Here is a 12,473-nt window from a genome sequence, read left to right as displayed (position 1 = left end):
TTAATAGCCTACCAACCAAAAAAAAGCCCAGGACCAGATAGATTCACAGCCAAATTCTACCAGAGGTACAAAGAGGAGCTGGTAGCATTCCTTCTGAAACTATTCCAATCAATATAAAAAGAGGGACTCCTCCCTAACTCATTTTATGAGGCCAGCATCATCCTGATACCAAAACCTGGTGGAGACACAATAAAAAAAGAAAATTTCAGGCCAATATCCCTGATGAACATTGATGCAAAAATCCTCAATAAAATACTGGCAAACCTAATCCAGCAGCACATCAAAAAGCTTATCCACCACAATTAAGTTGGCTTCATCCCTGGGATGCAAGGCTGGTTCAACATATGCAAATCAATAAACGTAATCCATCACATAAACAGAACCAACGACAAAAACCACATGATTGTCTCAATAGATGCAGAAAGGCCTTCTACAAAATTCAACATCCCTTCATGCTAAAAACTCTCAATAAACTAGGTATTGATGGAACGTATCTCAAAATAATAAGAGCTATTTATGACAAACCCACAGCCAATGTCATACTGAATGGGCAAAAGCTGGAAGAATTCCCTTTGAAAACCGGTACAAAACAAGGATGCCTTCTCTCACCACTCCTATTCAACATAGCATTGGAAGTTCTGGCCAGGTCAATCAGGCAAGAGAAAGAAATAAAGCATATTTAAATAGGAAGAGAGGAAGTGAAATTATCCCTGTTTGCAGATGACATGATTGTATATTTAGAAAACCCCATTGTCTCAGCCTGAAATCTCCTTAAGCTGATAAGCAACTTCAGCAAAGTCTCAGGATACAAAATCAATGTGCAAAAATCACAAGCATTCCTATACACCAATAAGAGACAAACAGAGCCAAATCATGCATGAACTCCCATTCATGATTGCTACAAAGAGAATAAAATACCTAGGAATCCAACTTACAAGGCATGTGAAGGACCTCTTCAAGGAGAACTACAAACTACTGCTCAAGGAAATAAAAGAGGATACAAACAAATGGAAAAACATTCCATGCTCCTGGATAGGAAGAATCAATATCATGAAAATGGCCATAGTGTCCAAAGTAATTTATAGATTCAGTGCTACCTCTATCAAGCTACCACTGACTTTCTTCAAAGAATTAGAAAAAACTACTTTAAATTTCATATGGAAACCAAAAAGAGCCCATGTAGCCAAGACAATCCTAAGCAAAAAGAACAAAGCTGGAGGCATCATACTACCTGTCTTCAAATTATACTACAAGGCTACAGTAACCAAAACAGCATGGTACTGGTACCAAAACAGATATATAGACCAATGAAACAGAACAGAGGCCTCAGAAATAATGCCACACATCTACAACCATCTGATCTTTGACAAACCTGACAAAAACAAGCAAGGGGGAAAGGATTTCCTATTTAATAAATGGTGTTGGGAAAACTGGCTAGCCATATGCAGAAAACTGAAACTGGATCCCTTCCTTACACCTTATACAAAAATTAACCCAAGATGGATTAAAGACTTAAATGTAAGACCCAAAACCATAAAAACCATAAAAGAAAACCCAGGCAATACCATTCAGGACATGGGCAAAGACTTCATGACTAAAACACCAAAGCAATGGCAATAAAAGCCAAAATTGACAAATGGGATCTAATTAAACTAGAGAGCTTCTGCACAGCAAAAGAAACTATCATCAGAGTGAACAGGCAACCTACAGAATAGGAGAAAATTTTTGCAATCTACCCATCTGACAAGGGCTAATATCCAGCATCTACAAAGAACATAAACAAATTTACAAGAAAAAAAACAAACAACCCCATCAAAAAGTGGGCAAAGGTTATGAACAGACACTTCTCGAATGAAGACATTTATGTAGCCAACAAACATATGAAAAAAAGCTCATCGTCACTGGTCATTAGAGAAATGCAAATCAAAACCACAATGAGATACCATCTCATGCCAGTTAGAATGGCGATCATTAAAAAGTCAGGAAACAACAGATGCTGGAGAGAATGTGGAGAAATAGGAATGCTTTGACACTGTTGGTGGGAGTGTAAATTAGTTCAACCATTGCGGAAGACAGTGTGGGAATCCCTCAAGGATCTAGAACCAGAAATACCATTTGATCTGGCAATTCCATTACTGGGTATATACCCAAAGAAATATAAATTATTCTACTATAAAGACACATGCATACATATGTTTATTGATGCACTATTTATAGTAGCAAAGAATTGGAACCAACCCAAAAGGCCATCAATGATAGACTGCTAAAGAAAATATGGTACATACACACCATGAAATACTATGTAGCCATAAAAAGGAATGAGTTTGTGTCCTTTGCAGGGACATGAATGAAGCTGGAAGCCATTATTCTCGGCAAACTAATACAGGACAGAAAAGCAAACACCACATGTTCTCACTCATAAGTGGGAGTTGAACAATGAGAACACATGGACACAGGGAGGGGAACAACACACACTGGGGCCAGTCAGGATGTTGGGGATGAGAGGAGGGAGAGCATTAGGACAAATAGCTAATGCATGCAGGGCTTAAAACCTAGATGATGGGTTGATAGGTGCAGCAAACCACCATGGCACTCGTATACCTATGTAACAGATCTACACATTCTGCACTTGTATCCTGGAACTTAAAGTAAAATAAAACATAAAGCAATATAAATTACTAGGCAAATACTGTCCATTTCATCTAATGAAGAAAGCAAATGACAAATATCATGTATATGACGTGCTACACAAAATATCTAGGTTCTTACATTTTTATTACTGGAAGAAACCTTGGAGATCATGGTTTCTAACTCTTTATTTGACAGGTGAGGAAAACTGAGATCTGGGGAGTTTTGGTGACTTGCCTTGAGACTAGAATCCAAGCTTTGTAATTCCTAGTACAGTCTTCTTTCCATTAAATCATATTTCCTTTTCTAAGGAATAGTGAATGCTGTGTGGCTTACAAGTTTATTTTTGGTGATGGCACTTTACCTGCTTTTCTTCTTTTAATTTTTTTGACCTCAGTGACTAGAACTGGATCAATAGTAATCCTTGGTTTATGACGCACTCTCATCATTGGTCCATGCATAACCTATTTATTTGTTTATTTGCTTTTAATAATGTAATACATAAAAATTTCAAATATTCATATTAGGTGGAGAACTTAGGAGCAAAATGAAAATGTATAATTTCCATATATGCGTGGTACAAAAATAAACTTATATTTTGAAATTATTTTTGTGCTATAGCTATTTGTTTTTCTCCCTTGGGTTGAAGGTTATCTTCTGGATGGGTGGTTTGGCAACTGTCCTCCTCATCACACTGAAATCACCAAACTCAAGTAGCACTTAGAAAACAAAGTAAGACAGAAGGAAATGGGAAAAGGACCAGGCAAATGTGCTTTACATTTAGCATTGTGACATATATGTCTAAAATTTGTTAGTCTTCTGCAAATTGTGTAATGTTGGGTTTGTTTATGATGCAGGTCTGAGAACCATTGGAGTTATCACCAAACTGGACCTTATGGATGAAGGAACGGATGCCAGGGATGTTTTAGAGAACAAACTGTTGCCTCTTCGCAGGGGTAATGTACTGTGGTCTATACAAGACTTTTTTTTTTTTTGTTATATGGAAGAGAAATGATTGGGAAGCCACTAGGAGGTTTGGTTTTAATGCCTTCTCAGTTGTAAGGAATGGATTTATTATTAGTTATACTTTTTTGGAATGGCTGTATGTTCCCAAATGATATATTAGAAAATAATCCAAAGGGAGAACTATTCCTTAAAATAACAGGAATAAGAAAACAGGAAAAGGAAGGAGTTTGAAGGGAGGTTATAAATATTCATCATAGGCTACATAAACTTATACTATTGTAAGCCTGGTATTTACTTGCCTGCTATATGACAAAACTGCTAAGATACACACTCTCTTAAAATGCACACAGTTTGAGGGTGAGAGGCATTATTGTACTGATGCTAAAAAATTATCGTGAGCTCAATCAGCAGCCTGTGTTCAATACTGATGTTTCCCATTGAGTTTTATAAAGGAACTCAGTCTTCAGGCCTAAAACTAGTTTTGCCTTTCTTACTCTGCCTATGTGAGAGCCTTGAAATCTCCCTAGAATAAGCCACAAAAAGTGTCCCCAACTCCATAGATTTGTGTTTTGTTTCAGGTTACGTGGGGGTGGTAAACAGAAGCCAGAAGGACATAGATGGGAAGAAGGACATAAAGGCAGCCATGCTGGCAGAGAGGAAGTTTTTCCTTTCCCACCCAGCTTACAGACATATCGCTGACCGAATGGGAACCCCACACCTGCAGAAGGTCCTTAATCAGGTAAAAATGTTCTTTCAAGCAACAAGAACAATTATGAAATATGTAAGTGGGTGCTGGAATTCATATTTATTATTTTTAAGTTTATTTTTTTTCCAAAACAAGACATGCAGCTTCAATGATAGGGATTTTAAAAATGAATATTAGTACCTCAGATTCACACTATTACCGTTCTCAGTGAATAGAACTCACCTTCCTATTATTGCAAGAACAATTCTCAAAGCAGAAACACATACCTATTTAGGAACAGTGAACAGGGATATACATTTTAGCATATACTCACTTGTAATATGTAGTTATCTTGAGAAGTTAAATTTTTATAGCTTTGAAAAGCTGATCTCTTGGGATCTGTTTTTGAAGCACCAGTCTGTAATGGCTAGGTTACACTTTCTGTTAAATTTTTTTTATGGCTTTGTTTAGAATGGATTTGCTTCTTAATTTAAAATCTTCAGAATCACAAATCCTAATTAAATAATCATTGATTTCCACTCATCTAAGATGCTTTTCTAGATAACCCCTTTTCCCACGATAATTTAGAATTGGGCCTTCTGCCTACCCCGCTCCATGCACTATGCACACACTTCTTCCGTAAATCCTCAATGCTCTTACTTGGTTACAGATATTCCTTCCCCTATTGGAGTTAAGTGTTATGACAAGCATCATTGTCATTGAATGCAGGGCCCCCTCCCTGAGTTTTGATTGTATTGACTTAATGTGATTAGCAGCCTTTCTCACAAATATTCTTGTAAGTTATGCTTTAACTGTTACATACAAACTTAATCAGGCAATCAATCAATCAAGTAGATTTCTGATACTTAGCTCCTGGAAAGTATCAATAGCTGTCACAATATGTGACATTATACCTGAACCATTTAGGCAAAACAACTGAGAAGAAATTTTAGAAAATAAAAAATTATGTTATAATTCCATTTTAAGAGATACAATACAGACTATTGTAAAGTTTATACTTTTTAATTAAGGATAAATATTTGGACACTAGGAAACATCACTATGATTGTATCATTTAAAAATATGAATATATTTTAGAGAAGGAGCATTGTTATGCAAGAATGCTAACACTCTATCAATATATTTTGCACTGTCAAAACTCTCTTTAGAATACTGCTTTAACAGCTGTATTTGCCTACAAAAAATACAAATAAACTGAAAAAATCTCAGAGGAAACTCACTAATATGATTAGAAAGATAAAGCCGGAAATGAGTTAGGTTTTGAATACTGGAAAAACAAAAGGAGGTGGTTGACTATTAGGTTATTACAGGTGACCCCCAAGTTATGACACAATTGGATTCTCGTTGACTAAAAATTGAATGATTTTGTTTTAACTGAAGATTTCTCCTTTCCTGGATAATCACTCTCTCTTTATTGCTTCAATAATATTTATACTATGTTTGAAACTAAGATAATTCTATGGCTATGTATGTGTACCAATACTTCTGCTCCTGTGGGATAATTTATATGGAAAATACTGGAAAATGACATGACGTTTTTGAAAAATTGAATGAAATTTTCACTGTGGGGGGAAGGCAGAGAAAGAGGTTGTGAGTTGTATTAGATGATATTGGAGATGTAGGCAGTGGCTGAATCCTGTAATGTTTCTAGACCAAATTGAGGATTTGGGCTCTTACCTAAGACCAATGAGGAGTCATTTAAAGGTCCTGAGTAGAGGAACAACAAGATCAGATCCGTGGGTGAAAAAAGAATATTGTATTGACAAGAAGACCAAGAGTAGACCAGTTAGGAGTAAAAGTGAGAAATTATGGGAATTTGGTTGTGGTAAGGGCCAGTGGAGAGTAAAAAAAGGGGCAGGTTTGAGAAATGTTCAGGAAAATTGAGGACTAGGTGGTAGATTAGAGCTGTTGGGTAATGGGAGAGGTAGAGTCAAGGTTATGTCTCAGGTTTCCAGATTCTTATGAAGTCACCAAGACGGGGAACCCTGAAGGGAAGATCAAATACTTGATTTTGGACATGTTGAGCTTGAGATATCATTGACACATCCAAGAGGAGAAGTCAATCAACTGGTCAAATATGCATGCCACAGCAAAGATAAATCTTGTTTGGAGACAACATCTTACAGCTATAGGTATTTGGATGTTTATTGAAGCCAGGATGGAATGAGATTCCCTTAAGAGAGAACAGAGAGTAAATAAAAAAGAGGCCTTGGACCCAGATTTGAGGAATTTCAATAATTACTGTTCTGGCAAAGAGGGTGAATTGTCCAAGGAAATAGAGAAGATACATCCAGAATGGATAGCAGAAAAATGAGAGGAGCTGGAGTCATGGAAGCCAGGGGAAGAAGTGTTTTAGAAAGCCGCAGTATTGCTTTGCTCTGGAGATATCTGAGAAGCAAAAGGTGGAAATCAGGTATTTTTATTATTTACCAGTTCACATGGCAATCAGTTGGTTGCTGGTTTCTTGTGGCTGCTGCTTCTGTTAGACTTGGGTCCTTGTCTCTTGTGACGTTGCTGTCGGGAATGCTGTCCTCTCAGCTCTTTTGTTGCCTGCTTCATAGTTAGAACAACAACGCATGCCAGGGTGCTAACAATAATTTATTACTGCGAGCAAGGGGGTAATACAGTTATAAACTATTGACAGATAACTCTAGATTTATTTAATAAATATATTCAGGTAACCTCAGATAAACATAAAGATGACTTAAAATAGTTTCTTCAGTCAATCTTGATATGTTAATTCTCCTTACTTTTTTTTTCTTTTTTTATTTTATTTTATTATTATTATACTTTAAGTTTTAAGGTACATGTGCACAATGTGCAGATTAGTTACATATGTATACATGTGCCATGCTGGTGTGCTGCACCCATTAACTCGTCATTTAGCATTAGGTATATCTCCTAAAGCTATCCCTCCCCCCTCCCCCCACACCACAACAGTCCCCAGAGTGTGATGTTCCCCTTCCTGTGTCCATGTGTTCTCATTGTTCAGTTCCCACCTGTGAGTGAGAATATGCGGTGTTTGGTTTTTTGTTCTTGCGATAGTTTACTGAGAATGATGATTTCCAATTTCATCCATGTCCCTACAAAGGACATGAACTCATCGTTTTTTATGGCTGCATAGTATTCCATGGTGTATACGCTACCTGACTTCAAACTATACTACAAGGCTACAGTAACCAAAACAGCATGGTACTGGTACCAAAACAGAGATATAGATCAATGGAACAGAACAGAGCCTTCAGAAATAACGCCGCATATCTACAACTGTCTGATCTTTGACAAACCTGAGAAAAACAAGCAATGGGGAAAGGATTCCCTATTTAATAAATGGTGCTGGGAAAACTGGCTAGCCATAGGTAGAAAGCTGAAACTGGATCCCTTCCTTACACCTTATACAAAAATTAATTCAAGATGGATTAAAGACTTAAACGTTAGACCTAAAACCATAAAAACCCTAGAAGAAAACCTAGACATTACCATTCAGGACATAGGCATGGGCAAGGACTTCATGTCTAAAACACCAAAAGCAATGGCAACAAAAGCCAAAATTGACAAATGGGATCTAATTAAACTCAAGAGCTTCTGCACAGCAAAAGAAACTACCATCAGAGTGAACAGGCAACCTACAAAATGGGAGAAAATTTTCGCAACCTACTCATCTGACAAATGGCTAATATCCAGAATCTACAATGAACTCAAACAAATTTACAAGAAAAAAACAACCCCATCAAAAAGTGGGCAAAGGACATGAACAGACACTTCCCAAAAGAAGAGATTTATGCAGCCAAAAAACATGAAAAAATGCTCACCATCACTGGCCATCAGAGAAATGCAAATCAAAACCACAATGAGATACCATCTCACACCAATTAGAATGGCAATTATTAAAAAGTCAGGAAACAACAGGTGCTGGAGAGGATGTGGAGAAATAGGAACACTTTTACACTGTTGGTGGGACTGTAAACTAGTTCAACCCTTGTGGAAGTCAGTGTGGTGATTCCTCAGGGATCTAGAACTAGAAATACCATTTGACCCAGCCATCCCATTACTGGGTATATACCCAAAGGACTATAAATCATGCTGCTATAAAGACACATGCACACGTATGTTTATTGCAGCACTATTCACAATAGCAAAGACTTGGAACCAACCCAAATGTCCAACAATGATAGACTGGATTAACAAATTCTCCTTACGTTTAATATTTTTTCTTTTTTCTGCATTTCTAGGAAGTTTATATTCTTTTTATTGATTTCAAGTTCATCACTTAGGAAGTTCAAGATTATCTGTTTTTTCTTTTAATTCAGACTTTTCTTTAACTGCATTGTAATAGAAAGGCCGTAAGACCTAAACAATCTGGGTTTTTATCTCACCTTTGTTCTTAATTAATCATGCACTCTTAGGCTCTTGGAAAAGTTTTTATTGTACTGAGCTTGAGGTGCCTGCTGATCTCAGTGGAAATGCCAAGTAGATGGTTATGTCAAGCCTTCAATAGCAGAGAGAGCTTTCCCTTACTCAGTCATGGAGTTGCACTGGGACCTAGAGATGGAAGTACGAGTAAGTTTCTGCGTCAGCTGAAGAATGTGGAGAAAATTAACAGCTGACAGGTGCCTCTAGCACCTTGGCTACCTGAGCTTCATCAGTGTGGTAAACCACTTAGTCCTGAGAACACCAGGTAGCACCTGTGACTCCTAGCTTCCTTCATTTCTATCACATTCTAACTTAAGGTTCCTTTCTACAAGGTGGGAGACCTGGTAAATCAATCCATGCTAAGGTGTTATTGGGCAGCCTCATTAGTAACATTAGCTGCATTTTAACAGGGTCTTCCTGGATTTAAAGAGATAGCTCAAGTGAGTGACTCTAAATGAAGGAATTTTGAGCATCTCTGAAGGGCAGTGGAGGAGGGAGTTGGTGTTTCTTCTCCCTATCTACATAATAGTCAATGTCAAATGCAGACATAATGTTTGAAATTTTGAATTATTAGAAAAACAATGGAGGCGGATCTTTGTCTCATGAGTTAATCTTTAATCTGTGTATATGATTCAATCTTCAATCTGTGTGTATCATTTTGTTTTGTTTAGCAACTTACCAACCACATTCGGGATACCCTACCAAACTTCAGGAACAAACTACAGGGACAGTTGCTCTCCATAGAACATGAAGTAGAAGCCTACAAAAATTTCAAACCAGAAGACCCAACAAGGAAGACCAAAGCATTGCTGCAGTAGGTCACCTTTGCCTTCCTTGGCTCAGCATTTTAATCTAATTTCTTTAGTTTTCTATTGCCTTAATCTATTTGTCATGTTGCTTCTTAGGTAGCAAGTAAACTATATGAGGCTATCTATATGATACACGATAACTCTTGAATTTTTATGCTTTGTTGAACAAGAATTATTGGTATTATTCTGTTATTATCAACTTACCAGTTGAGCATCCTCATGCCCATTTAAATTGTGTTTTTAAAACTGGATTAAGTGAGTAAAACCATTAGGGATGACCCAGCAGGAATTTTTGTCCCTTGTCTTAGAAGTGGGTAAATACAGATGCAAATATCATTTGTATTTTTCAGCTGTTTCTATGGATGTCAATTGTACTTATTATCCTTTATTCCAATTATTTCATGTAACTTATTTGTGTGCATTTTTCAGTGGAATGAGAACCAAGGGTTTAATTTAAAAGTTCTAACAATAAGGCTGTAGTTTTTTTTTTCCTTTTACATAATGATTTTAATGTAGTCCTTTGAAAATGCAAATGTGAAACTGCCAAGCATCTTTTCACCCCTTCATGATCTTCCCATCTTATCTTTGGGTTACTAGAGTTATTCCTGTGGTGTCTTGGGGTAGGATAGCAGAGAATTGTTATAGAATTCCTAGCTCTTTATATCTTACACTTTCTTCTCTCCCTCAAATCCTTCTGTCGCCATCAGTTCCTTTATCCTGTGCTGCCACTTGTGTCAAGTCCCTCTCAACAGGAAGGCTCCCCTGCCCAGCACACACTGCAGGATACCCGAGGTCTATCTCTGAAGATGATGTTTGGCACCTCTTATGGCGCACTTTTCTCCCCAGCAGCGTGGCAATCAAAGCATCCTTCAACTGGCATTTAAAGTGCACACTATAATTTCTTTCTTTGTGAGGAGATTCCCAAATGCTCAAATATTTAAATACAATATTAATTGCTTCATCCTATATTTCCTCATTAAAAATATTATACAAAGGAAAGAGTTTTTTTTTTTTTCCAGATATAACTCTTTCCTAATTTATTCTTTCTTTTCGTTCTTGGGTTTTGTTGAGCTCTTGCAAAAACTCTTCAAGTTACAGAGAAAGCTATTTCTGTTTAGGCCCTAGGTCATTATCTTAATATCCAACTAAAACCATTCTGCTTGCAAATACCGGGTCTTGCCTCTGTGACTTTACTGGACTCCGATTACAGAACTTTTCACAGCCAGATTCTTGATTTGCAGAGGGCTGATTCAGCTCCTTCTTTATGGCCCTATTCTTTCTGACCTATTTCTTTTCTCTCTTCTATCCTTCCCTCCTGCCTTCCTTTCTCTGTTCTTCCTCCTTCGTCTAATCTCTTCATGCACTCAGTGTCTGGTTCTGTGAAATGAATAATAATAAGATTCTTGCCCTCAAGAAGTCCCAATAGAGTAGGGAAAAACAGACATAAAAATTAACACAATTTAACACAATTAATTGTGTTAAAGCTAATAAATGCTATGTTTCTGTAAGTGTAAAATATTAAGGGAGCCCGGATGAGGAAGCAGTTACATGTGAGGAAGGATGTGAATTTGCAGAGAAAACAGAGGGCCTGTGGTAGGAGAGGACCTTGTCATGTGGAAGGAGGAGGGCAAGAGAATCATGAGAACTTTGGTAACATTTGTTCTCGGATTAGTAAATGGGCCAGGTGGCTGAGGTATAGGGTTTAAGGGAAGGAGCAGCTAGAAGTACACTTTCTGAAAAATTTTTCATGTTTCAGTGTGTATGTCATACCTCTCCAGGTGTTTTTAAAAATAAAATTAGCATATACATGAACATAACTAAATCCAATTACAGTCTAGCTTCTTTGGCCTAAATAATTTGCAGCTACTTTTCATTCATCCATGATTTTGATGGAAGGGAATGAAAAGATACAAGTTTTAGATAGTTTGAATTTTTTCCCTTTTAGATTTTGAATTTGAAAGTAGTTCCAGTATGTTTAAATTGGAGTTTCTAAACCTGGTAATCACAAATGAAAATAGTTGTTTTTTTTTTTTTCATGTTTCTTTCTTTCTTTCTTTCAAGCAGCCAGTGTAAGGTAATTCATTCTTTCATGGGACAAATATTTATTAAATCTCCCAATTATGTTGAGCAGGGAAAGGTAAAGAAAACACACGGTCCTTGCCCTTAGGAGAGTGACTAATAGACATGGCAATGTTAATGTACCGTGCCAAATGCTCTGCAGGAAACACGCTGAAGATGCAGAGGAGGGGCGATGAGGAGTGGTGCCGGATAGAGTCATGGATCATGAAAAGTTTCTGGGAAGAACCAATGCTTGAGCTGAGTCTTAAAGAACACGTAAAAATTAGTCAGGCAAAGCAGCAAGGGACAGAGAGAATGGTGTTCTGAGCAGAAAGAAAAGTGTAAAAGCACAGGGACATGGTGCATTTGGGGAACTGCAATGGCTTCCTTGTGGTTGGCTGGAAGGTGAGTGGGATGAGTGGTAAGAGATGGGGCTGAAGAGGCAGCCAAAGCCAGACCATAAAATGCTGGGAGATGGGCTAAAGAGTTTTGATTGTATTATCGAATTGTGGGGATCCATTGAAAAACAAGGCTAGAGCTAGTTTAGAGGGGTCACAAATCTGTGTTATTCTGATAGGGTGAGGTCTGACTTTGACAAAGATAAACTCAAAAGCAGGATCATCATCTAGAGGAGGCTTCAGTGACGCTGGGAGGCATTGCTGAGAGCTGAACCAAGGCAGTGTCAGTAGGTGTGAGGAGGAAGAGCTCAACCAGCTGAGCTGTAATGGAGGAGAAATTACCTACAACTGGTGGCTCCCTGCAACTGTTGGGTGAGGGAAAGGGAGGTATGCTGGATGCCCCAGATTCCCTGCCTGGGGTGGGTGGTATCATCCACCATGAGGAGAGACTTGGGAATGCAGGAGGATCAGCAGGTTTGGGAGTGAAAGAAATTG

General features: G+C 37.7%; 1 protein-coding gene across 13 annotated transcripts in view; it reads left to right on the top strand.

Moving 5' to 3' along the window:
* DNM3 (dynamin 3) overlaps positions 1-12,473 on the top strand; it is a 576,940-nt gene that overhangs the window by 187,307 nt on the left and 377,160 nt on the right. For all 13 annotated transcript variants that reach the window (XM_031012314.3, XM_055377773.2, XM_063710835.1 and 10 more), the window contains 3 exons: positions 3,486-3,584; positions 4,173-4,333; positions 9,385-9,527. In XM_031012314.3, the coding sequence (XP_030868174.1) occupies positions 3,486-3,584; positions 4,173-4,333; positions 9,385-9,527 (403 nt within the window). The remainder of the gene's footprint in view (positions 1-3,485; positions 3,585-4,172; positions 4,334-9,384; positions 9,528-12,473) is intronic.

Source organism: Gorilla gorilla, chromosome 1, assembly GCF_029281585.2.
Source record: "Gorilla gorilla gorilla isolate KB3781 chromosome 1, NHGRI_mGorGor1-v2.1_pri, whole genome shotgun sequence".
Classification (NCBI taxonomy): domain Eukaryota; kingdom Metazoa; phylum Chordata; class Mammalia; order Primates; family Hominidae; genus Gorilla; species Gorilla gorilla.
Note: the sequence above shows the minus strand (reverse complement) of the source record. Positions and strands in the feature narration are given on the sequence as shown.